The sequence below is a fragment of the Pelophylax lessonae genome, assembly GCF_965119305.1.
Source record: "Pelophylax lessonae genome assembly, chromosome: 2".
In the NCBI taxonomy this organism is placed as follows: Eukaryota; Metazoa; Chordata; class Amphibia; order Anura; family Ranidae; genus Pelophylax; species Pelophylax lessonae.
The window spans coordinates 544,965,788-544,982,783 of NC_138769.1; the positions used below are offsets into that span (position 1 = coordinate 544,965,788).

Genomic DNA, 16,996 nt, shown 5'->3' on the forward strand with positions numbered 1-16,996 from the left:
CTATAGGACAGGAAGTGGAGAACCATCTCCCACTTCTCTCACACTTTTTGATGATAATGGTAAACATGGTGAATTTCCCCAATGGGTAGGTACACACAGACAACAATAATCTATGATCTCTTCTGTGATCCCAAATTCTATGTACTACACTGATAAAAAGGGTGGGACTTGCTCGTTGTGAACAAGGCCATTATGGTTGAAACTCATTAACATCTGCTGTATTTATCTTTTATTGAGTAACAATAAATTTGGACATTCAGGTTTAAAAATATTTGGACAGCTTCAGGTTTAAAAATATTTTAGCAGCTTTTGAAATGTAATGCTTTTATGCAAATATGGCATTTTTGTTTTAGAGCTATATTATTTCTCTTTTATTTACTCTTACGAAAAAAAAAAAAAACCTGTACTATTGTGTCCCAACTGGCTGACTACCAAACTGAGACTGTCTGACCTACATAAAACGTCATGCTATATGATGAAACACCCCAAAGTGCTTTATGTGAAAAATAAAGCGAAAATTGTGGCTTTATTGCAGGATTAAAGAAATTGTATATGATAAACCACCACTATTTATAGGTAATTTCTAATCGAGTTTGTCTTATTTGTTGTAACAATTATAAAGTGGCTGTATATTTAAATACAGGGATGATCTGCATTAATATAATATTCAGACACTCAATGTAGATAAGTGTGAGGATGCATAAATTCCTAAAGGCAAGAGAGGGTCTATTAATTTTGTACAAGAATATTCAGATTTGTTCTGTGTGCACTTCTGTTTGTAAACAGCATATATGTGTTAACAGGTTTTCAGACAGGGAACAAGATCCTTAGGAGGACATAATGATAAAATTGCAGAACAGTTGTGGTTGCAACTTTTTTCTCATCCTCTTGGGAAAATGCATACAGCCATTGGGTGGCCTTTCAGATCTGTTGCCTCCTAGGCCAAAAGGCAGCTGGCAATCTGCTGCAAAATGTGTTCCTTTTCTTTGTATTAAATCTATTTAAATCTATTTATAAAAAGTATACTCCTTTCCTTAAGTCTGATTTGAAGGTGCATTAGATTGCCTTTTACATTAATTCCTTGTAGACATCAACACTGGACTAAAATGAGTTAATTTAGGGTTGCTTGCCACTAAATCGCTGTGCTTTGGCCACAGCGTAGTGTGCTCTGTAGCTTTTGAGAAAACGCACCAAAACCACAGAAAATTATAAATTCCACAATGTTTTGTGGACATCTTAGCAACCTACTACAACATTGCCGCATTTAAAGAAGAATTCCAGACATGGCTTTTTTTTTACAATGTTACATTGGTCCAACTTGAACCAATATAACTATGCATATACCATACCTTTGGGATCTCTCTAGAAATCAATGTAGTAGAAACCACTACTCCATTGATCTCTGAACACGTTTTGACACTGTCCCCGTTCAAAGAACGCTTTTGCTTTTTTTTTTTTTTGTGCATGCAAAGCATTCTCTGATTGGACAAGGTGGGGAGCATGACATTTCCACCCTGGTTCTCCCCATCGTTCAGCCAAAGTATGCTTTGCATTTGTTGCTGCAGGCACTGTTTGGCTATTCTGGTGTAAGGTTCGAGCCTGTGAAAGAAATAATAACTCGGCAGAAATTGTATTTACCAAATAAGTTTTGACTGGAATTTGCCTTAACCCCATGTTTTTTATGCTGCTTCAAAGCAATTAATATATTAATAAATATAATTTGATTTGTGACTTTCTCTAAGCTTGATCTCATGTCATTTTTGTGTCTTCCTTTCTGCAGGTCAATCTGATGATAAATCTGAAAATAGGACAACTGGTAAGTGTCTTATTAGCCCTATCTAAATGTGTAGCTCAAACTGACAATAGGACAACATGCATATGTTGAGGATATCTTCAGTGATAGTTGCTTGTCACCGTTATAAAGCAGATTGTTTTTGTAAAATTTGGAGCAGAAGAAACAAGTTTCTCTAACTGAGAAGGCAAGTGTAGGGTTACAGGGGTTGCATTGCTGTTCATTTAGGTTTACTTTGACCTAACCCTCATTTGTAATCGAGAATTTTTGGGACTGACATTACAAAGTTGTGCTTTTTTTTTTTTTTTTTTTGCATGTTGAGGACCAGTCATTTTAATTGGAACCATTAATGAGCCTTAAAACTCAATGAAAGCACACCTGCCCTATATGTGGTCTACTCCACTTACTACAATATTGCATTTTTATCTGTATTTTGAGATGTGTGAAGGGGGGTACGTTGGGTAATACTTTTAATCATGTGACTAGTTGCCTTTCAGAATGAATTGCAATGTACATATACAGTGCATTATTAACAAGTGTGTTTTTAACCCACATTACCCCAAATACATAGCTGTGATTCCAACATTTTTTTAGATTAAGATATAGTTATTCTATAATAGTTATTATAGATGTCCAGATCAAATTTAGAAGTGCAAGTTTGCATTGATCGATATCAAAATAGCTCTTTTACAATTTTGTATGCTTAAAATATTTTATAAATATATATATTTTTTTTCTTAATGACATAAAAGGCTTTAAAGCTTTTACATTTTATTGATGGCCATTTCTGGGAGAGGTTTATTGCCAAATCCCATGTCTAAGCTGTTAGGTTGATCATGTGAAGTTTTCTCCTTCCTTACATATTTTTTGTTTTTCCTCTCTGGAGATCTACAATCAACTGCCGGGCTGAGCGACAGGCTGGATAATCTAGATCCAGTGGTCCCCCCAGCCCAGCCAGTGAGCGCATGCAGACCGCAGCTAGGCGCTAGGTTGGCCGTGACATAGCCTCCTGGACAGAGACTGGCCCGCGAGTTAAACATCTCTCAGGGTCGCATACGACCGGGCTTGGGTCTGAGTCGCAGCGGTCCCTTGGCCAACAGCTCCCCTACTTTGGTGGCTAGGATTTTGTCTTGAGCGTTATCCGAACCACGTAAGGGTAAGTACAGTCCCCCCCCCTCTCTCCTTTTGGCATTTTTTTTTGGGGTGAATGCGGGCCCCTGGGGTCTCCCCCATTATCCCCACTCTGTAAGGGTCCTGGGATAGTGTACGTCCTGCCCTGGTAGTCTGGAGGGGTCCCAGTGTAGGAGACTTTTAGGTGTATGCCATACTGTTAGCAGTGTGGGTTTAGTGCAGGGGGGTCCCAGTGCAGATTTCGCAGCGGAGTCTATCCTAACCGTGTGTCCTACCTTCAGGGGAGTCCCCTTGCAGAGAGTGCAGCGTTGCAGGGAGCGCAGGGAAGATCCTGGCAGCATGCTGTAGCTAATGGCTGCCATTTTACCTTAGTCTGGCTGGTCTCCGGTTGGTGGCCATGTTAGTCTAGGCCGATGATGTCATGGGGGCCATTTTCCCTTAGTCCGTGAGACGCTGGAGACGAACGAAGCCCCGTGGGGATTCCTCCTCCTCCTCCTCCTCCTCCACCTCCCTCCTCCTCCTCCACCTCCCTCCTCCTCCCTCCCTCCTCCTCCCTCCCTCCTCCTCCCTCCTTCCTTCCTCCTTCCTCCTTCCTTCTTCTTCTTCTCCATGGGGGTCCTTGTTATCTCTCTCTGCTGATAGGTACCCTGAGCCTTGAGGGGATCCTATAATGTTGCCAAAACATAATTTTTATACTGCAAGGTCTTTCTTTCCTTATGGAGCCTCAGGGTCACATCTCCCCCACTGAACCCCTTATGAAGGTGGCAAGTTTCTCAGAACCCCAGCTTCCCATGGTTGCACTGACGGCGGTCCTGCAGTCCTTAGTGTCCCGGGTGAACGTGGCGCGTGGGCAAAGGCACAGGAGGAAGCGTCCCCCACCTTCCTCTGCTCAGTCTGTCTCATCTGATTCTGAGCCTGATGCCGCCGTGGATATAGCCCGTCCAGTGGGGCTTTATATCACACTCCCTGATTCATCCGATAGTGAGGATCATTCAGCAGCGAATGAAAAAGATGCTGTTATCACTGCAGCGCATGAGACTTTAAAAATGGAGGATGCAGCTGATGTAGCCTTGGATGTGGCTGTGTCGTGTGGTACGCATAAGTCACCTTGCACTCCAAAGGTGTTACCTTATGTGCCTTATTTTGACAGGTTTTCCTGTAAGGAATGGGAACAACTAAAATTACTGTTTGTGGTCCCCAAACGTTTTGCTGTATGTTACCCTTTTGAGGAGTCACTTTTAAAAAAGTGGAGTAGTCCACCAGTGGTGGACCCTCCTTTTACGAGTTTAAATAAAGCAACCATGATTCCAATAGAGGAATCTCTGTCTTTTAAGGACCCGGCTGACAGGAAAGAGGTGGCTGTGGTACGCAGCATGTTTACTATGGCTGGTTCGGCATTGCGGCCAGTCTTTGACTCAGCCCTGGTATCTCAGACCCTAACTGAATGGGCCAACCTTTTTCTCCAGGGCCTGGGGGTTGAGCAGGTCCCTGCTGCTTATGTTGATTTAGCAGACCAGTTGGTCCATGGGTTGCAGTTTATTTGTGATGCAGCTTTGGATACAGCTCCTGTGCTGTGTCCAAACTTTGTTTCAGCGGTGGTGATGAGGCGCGTGCTGTGGCTTAAGATATGGTCAGTAGACCAAGCCTCCAAGAAAGCTCTCATTGATCTGCCCTTTCAAGGCGATCGCCTGTTTGGGGCTACCCTGGATAACATTATCAGGGGTCTCATGGGGCGGGGGGAAAGTACCTTCCTGCCACAATCAAGAAAAGGGAAGGAGCCCAGTCCCAGACGGAGCCCATTGAAAATTTTGTTCTCCTGGGACGAGATTAAGGGAAATAGATCTTTCAAATCTTCCCCCGGAGGTTCCAAGCAACCTTGGTCTGGTAAGCCTTGAGCTAGCTTCTCCGGACCTGCAGACAAGACCCCTTCAGCATGAAGGTCTGCCCTCACCCAATATTGAGGTGGGGGGACATCTTCGCTGGTTTCCAGCCTCATGGACTTGGTGAGCGTTTATTTTGGCGGTACCCAGAAAGGGGGAAAAAGCTTGTCCTTTTCAGGTTTTTTAGGTCCGGAGTATCCTTGTGCGGATTTAATTCCTGAAAAGGTTCAGGTAATGTCCGAACTACCTAAGGTCCGCCCTATCCCTGTCCAGGGAATCTGTCAAAATTCTTGTACAATGTTTGGCCTATGTTTAAATAAACCACAGTTCTATAAGACGATAAAAATATTCTACACAGTTGAATAACACAGTGCATAGCAGTGGGATGGCTACAAGTAAGCAGGACTAAATTTGTCTAAGGAAACCTCCATTATAGGAAACAGAAGAGAGGACCTGGGCTGTTGAAATCCCTAATTTATTAGGTGAATATGTGCATATATATATATATATATATATATATATATATATATATATATATATATATATATATATATATATATATATATAGTATAAAACTTTTTTTTTTTGTAAATATTTTATTATATCTTTTCATGTGACAACACTGAAGAAATTACACTTTGCTACAATGTAAAGTAGTGAGTGTTCAGGCAACCCCTGACCTGTGTGTGGTGATCTGATCAGGAGGGGGATGTGCTCATGTTCTTTATAAATTGAGTGTGAAACTTTTCAATAAAGGAAACGATTCCAGTGCAAGCTAAGTTGTCAAGTACAAGTTTGCAAGGCGGCAACTTGGTCGTCTGTGTATACGTTCACAAAATTCTACAAGGTAGATGTATTGGCATCCGCAGAAACTTCTTGTGGCCGCAAGGTTTTGCAGGCTGCAGTTTAAAAGAGAACGCTGTTTAGTTTCTCTTTGAGGATTACATTTTTTCCGGGTGAGCTCCAGTTGTTCCTGGTTGAGCTCCATGTTATCTGGTTGGCTAAGTTTAGCCATTGGGGACTTACGTTTTGTTTCTGCGTTGTTTCCCACCCCTCATGATTATACTTCTTTGGGTCTTCTGAGTCCTGAAGATAAGGAGCTGCGTCTGTCGATGAATGATAGAGAACTGGATTTTTGTAAGAACTTACCGTAAAATCCTTTTCTATAGAAAGTTCATCGACAGACGCAGCACCCGCAACTCTACTTCTGAGGTATGGGTTTTTTTGTTTTCTAAACACTGCTTGCAACTAAACGGTTTGATAGCAGAGTCTGAGGGGTTATGCCTGCAGGGACAGCCCCCATAGGTGCGGTTAAGTTTTTTTCCTGCCTAGTGCCTATTCCTAGAAGGAGGAGCATAATCTATGAGTCCTGAAGATAAGGAGCTGCATCTGTCGAACTTTAGAGAAAAGGATTTTACGGTAAGTTCTTACAAAAATCCAGTTTTCTCTTACGTCCTCCGACAGTCGCCGCCCCTTCATATTCGTCACCAATGGGTTATTGACCTTTGCTCCGTAGGAGTGGCTAGACAACAGAATATGTTAATATCAAAGCTTTTAGCATACCCCACCCCCAGGGGGTGGTCCCCTCAGTCAATACCCTCCTGCTTCCTGCATTCCAACCCCAGTTTCATTTGTCTAGCTCAGGAGTAGGTTAGACGTTTCCTGTGCTTGGGCTTTTCAGCCTCAGCTTCTTCTCTCTTCTCTTTTGATTTTATTTGGAGTTTTTTTCTCTTTCTTCCTTAGCTGTTTATTTTCAGCTCTAGTCAGGTCTTCTGATGAAGATGATCGTACGGTGCTGGGTCTCGGGCTGGCCTCCCTGGTTATCCGGGGTTCAGGGCCAGTGGCTTCCCAGCCTGCCGTCGAGCGTTCAGCTAGGTTTCCCTGGCAAGTATGGACGACCCATCCCTGTCCGCTGCAGGGATGCTGCGGTGAGGTGGCTACCTCACTGGACGCCATGTGGTTTCGCACCGCAATTCCACTGCGTCCTGGCTGCGACTCTCCCTGTCCTTGGTGCAGCGGTTTGATCGCTTGTGCAGGCTCCCCGCGCCATCCGGATGGTAAGTGTATTTCTGTGTGTGGACCTGTCTGTCTTGGGTGTCAGTCTGGGACTGTGGGACCCTGCATGTCGGTGCATAATGCTGAGCTCCCTGTCAGTATAGCTGCTCTCTGTGGGCTGCAAGGGGGGGGGGCTCTCCTGCTCTGCTCTGTGTAACAGGCTGTGTGACATGCTGTGTGCTGTGAAGGACATGCTTGTGTAAGACATGTTGTGGGCATATTGTACGGCGACCGCTACTGCGGTCCGCCATTTTTTTGTGACAATTTTGTGGTGACCGACCCTGTATGGTGAGAGCGCCGTTTTGGCGCCAAACGCCGCCATTTTGGCGGCGATCGCGCGGGCCACATGTCAGTGTTTCTACCTCTATAGCTTCAGCCGGCGGCCATGTTTGTGTAGCCTTACATAGGCTTTATGAGGGCGGTCAGTCTTGCATCACTTCCTTTTGCTCTGAGGACGGCGATCGATGAAGCAGCAGCCTGTGTGACCTCTCCAGGTTTTACCTTCCATTCCTGTATTCCTTGCCTTTGTATTCCTAGCCCGGTGGGTCAGTGCTTTTCTGTGAGTGCGGTGAGCGATCGCCGCGGCCTTAAAGGGGCAGTACTTATTTTTTCCTAAATTACTGGGGCATGGATTCTCAGGAAAGCAAGTTTCCTCCCTCCTTGGTAGGGGGCCAGGGGGCTGCTGCTGCTTCCCCTGAGGGGGCTGATCTGGCTGCTATTGTGGCTAACCTTGCTACTCAGGTGCAGATGCTGGTGGCTGATCGTTCCACGAAAAGGCCCGGGGTGTCCATTTCCTCTGATTCAGAGGGCGATGGGGATGCTATGGCTGGTGTGCCCTTCTCAGGGTCTCGTTCTTCTTTAGACCTTGCGGGGTCTGAAGGGGAGGCTGAGGTGGAAGGGGTTGATAATTCTCCCCCTGGCTCGCCCGAAGAGCTTGCAATCATGGATGAGTTGGTTGCTTCTATCAAACAAACACTGCATTTGAAGGATGAACCATGTCCTCCTGCTTTGATGTCCTCTTATGGGACACAGAGAAAACGCAAAATGTCGCAGGTTTTTCCTTGCTCTACGGAATTTCAGCGCGCTGTTGAGGAGCAATGGCGCAACATAAAGAAACCTTTTGCTGTACCGAGTAGGTTCAAGCTGCGTTATCCTTTTACACCGGCTACTGATGAGCGTTGGTGTGTGCCGCCTCAGGTGGATCACGCGGTGGCGATTTTGAATAATTCCACTGCGATTCCTGCTGAGGATACCCCGGTGTTCCGGGACCCTACGGACAGGAGATTGGAGTCTCTGGCCCGTCACTCTTATACGGTTGCGGGCTCTATGCTGAAGCCTATTTTTGCTTCCATTATGGCAGCCCAGGCTATTGCCGATTGGACGCAGGTGCTCAGGCGCGCTCTGGTGGCTGACTCTGCTTCGCCGTCGACATTGGCTATGGTGGATCAGATTCATCAGGGTGTCATGTATTTGTGTGATGCGGACCTAGATATGGTCCCTTTGGCTGCGCGTCTGCAGAGTGTGGCGGTGTTGAACCGCCGCCTGATCTGGCTGAAATGTTGGTCTGTTGACCAATCTTCTCGCAAGACTTTGGCTAATTTGCCTTACGCGGGCTCTCGCCTTTTTGGCGAATCCTTGGATACTCTGATCAAGGGTGTTTCTGGGGGTAAGAGTACTCTTTTGCCCCAGTCTCACAAGTCTAAGTTTGTTCGCGGTAAGAAGAATGCTTCGTTTAGGCCCTCTCAGGGGTCCTTTCGTGCCTTTCGGTCGCACTATAAGCGTAAGCCCTTCAAGGGACAAGGCTCCCAGAAGAAGCCGTGGGCAGGTAAGCAGAAGTCCGGCCAGTCTGGGTCCGCTGCCCATAACAATGCGGCCTGAAGGGACGCAAGTTCCGCATGGAATCCCTGCGCTCGGTGGTGGCTGCCCTGGTTCCGGGGGAATTCATGGCCTCCATCGACTTGAAGGATGCGTACCTTCACATTCCCATTTTCGAGGGTCACCAGCAGTACCTTCGATTCGCCATTGCGGAGGATCACTACCAATTCGTGGCGTTGCCCTTTGGTCTCGCCTCGGCTCCGCGGGTTTTCACCAAGGTGCTTGCGCCGGTTCTGGCTTTGTTGAGAGCCCAGGGCATCTCGATCCTGGGGTATCTGGACGACATTCTGGTTCGGTCTGCGACCAGTCAGGGCCTGGTGAACGACCTGTCCGTCACGATGCAGACTCTGCAAGAGTTTGGTTGGACGATAAATTTTCCAAAGTCAACGCTTTGTCCGTCGGTTCGTCTCCCTTACCTGGGAATGATCCTGGACTCTGTTCAGGCGAAGGTCTTCCTGCCGGAAGACAAGCTCCGGAAGCTTCGAGAAGAAGTCGGGTCCCTCAGGGACGTTCAGTGTTCGTCCCTCCGGACGTGCATGAGGGGTCTGGGACTGATGGTCTCGGCTTTCGAGGTGATACCCTTTGCCCAGTTTCACACGTGGGGTCTCCAAAGGGAGATTCTGGCCAGGTGGGACGGACAACCGCAATCTCTGGATCTCCAGATTTCATTGAGTCATCGCACCAGAAGGGACCTTCTGTGGTGGCTCCAGTCCCCGGCGGTGTCGGGGGGCAAGTCCTTTTGCCCTTGCTCGTGGACTGTGATCACCACGGATGCCAGCCTGTCGGGCTGGGGTGGTGTTCTGGGCGTTCTGTCTGCCCAGGGAACTTGGTCGGAGGAGGAGTCCTCCCTTCCGATCAACATTCTGGAATTGCGAGCAATAAATCTCTGCCTTTGGCGTTGGTCGGACAGGCTGCAGGGCCTTCCGGTTCGGGTGCAGACGGACAATGCCACAGCGGTGGCCTACATCAACCACCAAGGGGGCACCAGGAGTGCCCGAGCGGCTCGGGAAGTAGCCGACATTCTGTCTTGGGCCGAGACGCACGTCCCGGCGATATCTGTTGTTCACATTCCGGGGGTGGAAAACTGGCAGGCGGATTATCTGAGCCGCCAGACCCTGGACCAGGGAGAATGGTCCCTTCACCCGGATGTCTTTCGGATGTTGTGCGAGAAGTGGGGGTCCCCAGATGTGGACTTGTTCGCGTCTCGTCTGAACAACAAGGTGGAAAGGTTCGTGGCAAGAACGCGCGATCCTCGGGCAGACGCCTCAGACGCGTTGGTGGCGCCCTGGCATCAGTATCGTCTGATGTATGCCTTTCCACCGATTCAGCTGCTGTCCAGGTTCCTTCAGAGGCTGGCCTCGGAACCGAAAAAGGTGATTCTGGTGGCACCAGACTGGCCTCGCCGGTCTTGGTACGCAGACCTCGTGAATCTGGAGGTCGACGCTCCGTGGCGTCTGCCTCTTCGAGACGATCTCCTGTCTCAAGGGCCGATATTTCATCCTGCTTTACCGTCGCTGGCTTTGACGGCCTGGCTGTTGAAACCCAGATCCTGAAGGATAGGGGTCTATCCCCTGAGGTCATTCACACCTTGATTATGGCTAGAAAGTCCTCTTCGGGGAAGGTTTACTACCGTACTTGGAAGGCCTATTTTGCCTGGTGTGAGTCCAGGGGGTATTCCCCTCGTTCATACTCGGTATCAAGGGTGTTGGCTTTTCTTCAAACGGGCGTGGACCAGCGTTTGGCGTTGGCCACGATTAAGGGTCAGATTTCTGCTCTGACCGTTCTCTTTTAGCGCCCTGTGGCGTCTAATTCTTTAGTTGGCACCTTTGTTCAAGGGGTGCGGCATCTGGTCCCTCCTAGGAGGGAGCCTTTGCCTCCATGGGACTTGAATCTTGTTCCGTGTTGCAACATGCTCCCTTTGAAAAAATCAGGGAGATCTCGTTGTCTATGTTGTCCAAGAAGGTCGCCTTTTTGGTGGCAATCACCTCGGCTCGTCGGGTGTCGGAGCTGGCTGCCTTGTCCTGCAGATCTCCGTATTTGGTGGTTCATTTGGATAAGGTGGTCTTGCGTCCTAACCCGTCTTTCCTTCCGAAGAGGATCTCGGAATTTCACCTCAATGAGGACATTGTTCTGCCTTCGCTTTGCGCAAAGCCTAAACATCCAAAGGAAGTGGCTTTGCATTCCTTGGATGTTGTTCGGGCGATCAGGGTTTATCTGTCATCGACTGAATCCTTTTGCAAGACGGATTCTCTATTTGTCCTTCCAGAGGGGCCTCAGAAGGGCATGGCGGCGTCGGCTTCTACCATCGCCAAATGGATCAGACAGACCATTGAGCAGGCCTATGCTTTGAAGGGGAAAGTTCCCCCCATGCCTGTGAAGGCGCACTCTACAAGATCTCTGAGTACGTCTTGGGCCTGTCATCATCGGGCTTCTGTGGCCCAGGTGTGTAAGGCGGCGACTTGGTCGTCCGTTCACACCTTTTCAAAATTCTACAAGGTGGATGTTCAGGCATCGGCAGATGCTTCCTTTGGCCCCAAAGTTCTTAGTGCGGCAGTGCCTTAGGGTCCCTGGTTTGGGTCTTTGGCTGTTGGGGTATTTTTACCTCTGGGTTACTTGTTCTTTCCTGGGTTGTTGCTCCTGTTGAGCAAGTTTTTTTCATGTTGCCCAGTTGGTTTCCTTCCTTTGGTAAGGTTCCTTTCTCTGATGTGGGTATTGCATTGCCTTAGGCGCGGCTGCTTTTTTTCCCACCCCTCATGTCTACACTGCTTTGGGACGTCCCATTGGTGACGAATATGAAGGGGCGGCGACTGTCGGAGGACGTAAGAGAAAACTGAATTTTTGTAAAATCTTACCTGTAAAATTCCTTTCTCGGAGTCCTCCGACAGTCGCCGCCCCCGCCCCTCTTTTGGGGTTTTGTTTATGTACTCTACTGCTATGCTACTGAAACTGAGGTTGGAATGCAGGAAGCAGGAGGGTATTGACTGAGGGGACCACCCCCTGGGGGTGGGGTATGCTAAAAGCTTTGATATTAACATATTCTGTTGTCTAGCCACTCCTACGGAGCAAAGGTCAATAACCCATTGGTGACGAATATGAAGGGGCGGCGACTGTCGGAGGACTCAGAGAAAGGAATTTTACAGGTAAGATTTTACAAAAATTCAGTTTTCTCTTACGTCCTCTGACAGTCGCCGCCCGATGGTATTAGCCTTCACTAATGGGTAATGGCGCACTCTGCAGGAGCAGGCTAGGCAGATAATTGATTATCAGGTTAATGCAAAAAAACGTTTTTATACCTCGGCATGCCACTAGGGGGTCATCCCTCAGCCATTATCCTAGACCCAATCTGATATTACCTCAGTTTTATGCTGCCTAGCGTCAGGAGTAGAGCTAGGTCTTCCCTGCTGAGACCTAGAGTCTCGTTTTCTCTTTGTTTTTTTCAGATTTTATGTGTTTTTCTTTACACAATAGATTTTTATTTTCTCTCACTATCACTAGTTAGTCAGGGATTCCTTTCCTGGAGGACTACAAGTGACTGCAGAGCTGGGCCTCGGACTGGGTATCACTGATGATTATGGAGTTCCAGCCTGCCAATGAACGTCGCAGGTTACTTGTACGCCCAGGCCTTGCAACGACAGTGCCCCTCCATATGGGGACAAGCCTGCGGAGCTGCGTCTTCGCTGAGGATATCTCAACCTGGATCGCCCGCGTGTTGCCAGCGTTCCTCCATGACGGCACCCCCACTTATGGTGGGAGGTCTCCCGTATCTGAGCAGTGCCCGCTTCCTGGATGGTGAGTACTGATACCCCCTTGTCCCTGGGGACGTATTAGGGGGGTTGTGGGCCCACGCTCAGGGGATAGCAGGGCGATGGTCTCTGTAGGGTCCCCCTTCTGGCCGGGTTGGTGGTTTTCTCCCTCCTCTCCCTGCTCCCGCTGGGGGCGCTATATGGGGTGCTGTAGGGGTCTCCCTGGGGTCTCTGATGTTTGCCAAAATGTGTTTGTACACTCAATTTGCCACCGTTTGGGGCGGCCACCATGTTTGTGTGAAGACATCAGCCATGTTAGGATTCTGCACATGCTCCTGGTCGGGTGCCATCTTGGGTGTGGGCAACATGCCTATTAAGGGCAAGCGGCCATTTTCCCTTTGACTTTTGTCATTGACTTTCAATAGGCACCTTTTCTCTGGGCTCGAGGGCTGGCATCTAGAGCTGTGAGGTCAATTCCTCCTTCACAATTTCTCCTGTGTAAAAATGTGCTGACAGGCTGGGGATTTTTGTTAATCTGGTCTTTTTCAACCAAAAAGTTTTTTTACTCGTGGCTTGTGTGTTTTCACAGGGTGCTCTTTCTGTTAGTGCAGATTGCGCGGGGGGGGGGGGGGTTCCGCGGGAACCGCGGATTTAAAGGGCCAGCATCCCTTTTTCTTTTTAAGGCAAAAATGGACTCCCAGGATAATCCCCCGCAGACCTGGTGGGGGCTTCGGGTACACCTGAATCCTCTTCCGTGGCCTCCATATCTGCTACTCTTGCGACCTCTGAATCGGAGCCCGAATTGGTTGCCACGGACGATGGTCCCCCTGAGGGGTCCCGGTCCTCCGCTTCTGAGAGGGAGAAGGAGGGGGAATTTTCCTTCTCATAGCGCGGGAACGCGCTACGATGGATACTCTTATTGGCGTTATAACAATCTTGACGATGAGCCAGCTCAGTCAAGTAAGCGGTCCGTTTTCAGGTTCCGCAGACCCCAGAAGTCGGGTCAGGCTTTTTTCCTGCTCTGAGGAATTTCACGAGCTTGTGAATGACCAGTGGCGGCGCATTTAGCACATGTTGGTAGTGCCTATGCGTTTTTTTCCATCCGCTATCCGTTTATGGAGGCGGTAGACCCCCCACATTTATCTGGTGGCGGGTTACCTGTGGGAATCTTTGTTTGCCTCCGTGATGACCTCTCAAGCGCTCACTACATGGGCAAGGGGCTTCGCAGCAGGATCAGCTCATCCACACTGCGATGTTCCTGTGCGACGCGGCCTTGGACGAGGCTCCGTTGGTCGCCCGGTTGTCAGCGGTGGGGTTTGCGATCCACCGCATTACCTGGGTAAAGAGCTGGTCGGTTGACCATGCGTCCCAAAAGACGGTGTCTGAGGTCCCCTATGAGGGAGGTCGTCTTTTTGGGGAAACTCTAGATGTGTTGATTAAGGGGCTCACGGGAGGTAAGAGTACTCTGCTGCCCCAGGTCACCAAGGGTAAGTCCCCCCGCACGCGGAGGGGCCCCTCCTTCAAGACTCAACATAATTGCTTTCGTGCCTTTGGGACGCAGGAGAAGGGTAAACCCTTCCAACTTCCCGGTGGCCACAAGCAGCCGTGGTCAGGTACGCCAAATGCCGGTCATTCTGGTTCGGCGGCACAGTCCACCTCTTCCTGTAGGGAAGCCCTCACCTGTTGTCGGGGTGGGGGAACGTCTGCTTTACTTTTAGGAACCCTGGTTGTCCGGCATTCAGGACAGGTGGGTTCACGAACTGATTTGTTCAGGGTACAAGATCGAGTTTCGATCTCGCCCCGCAGACAGGTTCTTCCCGTCTATTCTCCAGCTGTCCCCCGATCGTCTCAGGATCTCATGGGGGCAGTGCACGATCTGCTTGCCCAAGGAGTCATTGTACCCGTTCCCTCACGGAAAAGGTTTCGCAGGTTTTTACTCACACATGTTCATGGTGCTGGATTTGAAGTCTCTGAACCGCTTTGTGCGGGTACAGTGGTTCAGGATGGAGTCCATCCGGTCGTTGGTGGCCTCATTGAGGCCTGGGGACTTTCTGGCATCCACCCCCTTGAAGGATGCGTCTCTCTTCATCCCTATTCTTGAGGGTCATCAGAGATATCTCCGCTTCGCGGTGGCTGGGGAGCACTACCAGTTTGTGGCGTTACCTTTCGGTCTCGATTCGGCTCCCAGGGGTTTATCTAAGGTGTTGGCTCTGGTTCTAGCTTTACTGCGCTTCCGGGGCATTGTGGTCCTCGGTTACCTGGACGACCTCTTGTTAACGTCGAACTCATGTGTGACCTTGGCGAGAGATCTGGCTGTGACGGTTCAGACACTTCAGGAATTCAGGTGAACCATCAATTTTTGGAAGTCAGCACTGACTCCCTCAACTCATCTTCAGTAGCTAGGGATGGTCCTGGATTCTGCTCACTCTCGGGTCTTCCTTCCGGAGGACAACCTCGGGACTCTACGGGAAGAGATGAGGGCTCTCAGGCACAACGATCTCTCCACTCTGCGGACCTGCATGCGGTTTCTGGGCCTGATGGTCTCGGCCTTCAAAGCAGTTCCATTTGCTCAATTTCACACCAGGACTCTACAAACAGAGATCCTGGCCAGATGGGACAGGACGCCTCAGTCCTTGGAAAGGAGAATTTCCTTGAGTTGTTCGGTGAGGTCGGACCTCTTGTGGTGGCTCCAGTCGCTGTCCGTGACGCAGGGTCAGTCCTTCTGGCCTCTGCTGTGGACGATTCTCACCACGGATGCCAGCCTATCGGGCTGGGGAGGAGTTCTGGGCACGCTTTGTGCCCAGGTAAGTGGTCGGCGGGGAGACCTCGCTACCGATAAATGTCTTGGAGCTCCGGGCGATAAAGCTTTGTCTGTTCTGGTGGTCTTCTCAGCTTCAGGGGTGTCCGGTCCGGGTGCAGACGGACAATGCCACGGCCGTGGCATACATAAATCACCAAGGGAGCATGAAGAGTGCCTGGGCGGCCATGGAAGTGGCCGAGGTCCTGTCTTGGGCCAAATCGCATGTACCGGCGTTCTTGGCTGTTTACATTCCGGGTGTGGACAACTGGCAGGCGGACTATCTGAGTCCCCAGACCTTGGACCAGGGGGAATGGTCCCTGCATCCAGAGGTATTTTGCCTCCTGTGCGCCCGGTGGGGGACCCCGGACGGGGTTTTGTTTGCGTCCCGTCTCCACAAAAAGGTGGAAAGGTTTGTGGCCAGAACTCGCGATCCTCTGGCAGACGCCGCGGATGCATTGGTGGTGCCTTGGCACCACTATCGGCTGATCTCTGCTTTTCCTCCGATTCAACTGTTGTCCGTTGTTCCAGATTCCTGCGCAGATTGGCGTCGGAACGGATGTCATTCATTCTAGTGGTCCCGGACTGGCCTCGACGGTCTGGTACGCGGACATCGTCCAGATGGTCGTCGAACCTCCCTGGAGGCTTCTGCTGCGAGACGATCTTTTTTTGTCTCAAGGACTGATCTTCCATCCTGCTTTACAGTCTCTGGCTTTAACGGCATGGCTGTTGAAAGCCAGGTCTTGAGGGATAGAGGTCCTCCACAGGCGGTCATTCCTACCTGGTAAAGGCTCGTAAAGCCTTCAAGGAAGATTTATCATCGCACCTGGAAAGCGTATATCGCTTGGTGCGAGACGATTGGTCTTCACCCTCGTTCCTTCTCGCGAAGGTCTTGACCTTCCTGCAGAAGGGCGTGGATCAGCATCTGGTGCTGACTATGGTCAAGGGTCAGTTGTCGGCCATGTTTTTTCAGCAACTTTTGGCGTCGCATTCCTTGGTCCGCACCTTAATTCAGGGGGTGTGGCACTTGGCTGCCCCGAGGAGAGCACCTTTGCCTCCATGGGATCTAAATTTGATTTTGTCTGTGCTACAACAACCTCCCTTTGAGAACATCAGAGAGGTTCCTCTGTCTGTGTTATTCCAGAAAGTTGCCTTTCTGGTGGCCGCCACGTCGGCTCGCAGTGTGTCTGACTGGGCGGCTTTGTCCTGCCGTTCTCCTTATCTGGTGCTTCATAGAGATAAGGTGGTTCTGCGACCGAATCAGTCCTTTCTTCCCAAGGTGGTTTCTTCGTTCCACCTCTTGACGTTTTGGCATCTTCGGATGCTTCCTTTTGGCCGCAAAGTTTTGAGTGCGGCAGTTGTTTAGGGGGACATTGTTTTACTGTCCCTCCTTTTTGGCTTTTTTTTTACTGGGTTTGTTCCAGTTTTTTCCTGTGGGCTCAAGTTGTTACTGGCCCCGGTTATTTGCATTACCTTCTCAATTGGTTGCGTTGCTTTCCCACCCCTCATACCTGCACTGCTTTGGGACGTCCCATTAGTGAAGGCTAATACCATCGGGCGGCGACTGTCAGAGGACGTAAGAGAAAATAGAATTTTTGTAAGAACTTGCCGTAAAATTATTTTCTCTGAGTCCTCTGACAGTCGCGGCCCCCCGCCACTGGATCGGGGGGTTGTTGCCTTCCGATACGGCTTGCTACAAACTGAGGTAATATCAGATTGGGTC

At 49.6% G+C, this 16,996-nt stretch overlaps 1 protein-coding gene across 1 annotated transcript in view; it reads left to right on the forward strand.

The window, feature by feature from the left end:
• GTF2F2 (general transcription factor IIF subunit 2) overlaps nt 1–16,996 on the forward strand; it is a 501,983-nt gene that overhangs the window by 141,011 nt on the left and 343,976 nt on the right. The window contains exon 5 of the mRNA XM_082244661.1: nt 1,781–1,816. Coding sequence (XP_082100787.1) covers nt 1,781–1,816 — 36 coding nt within the window. The remainder of the gene's footprint in view (nt 1–1,780; nt 1,817–16,996) is intronic.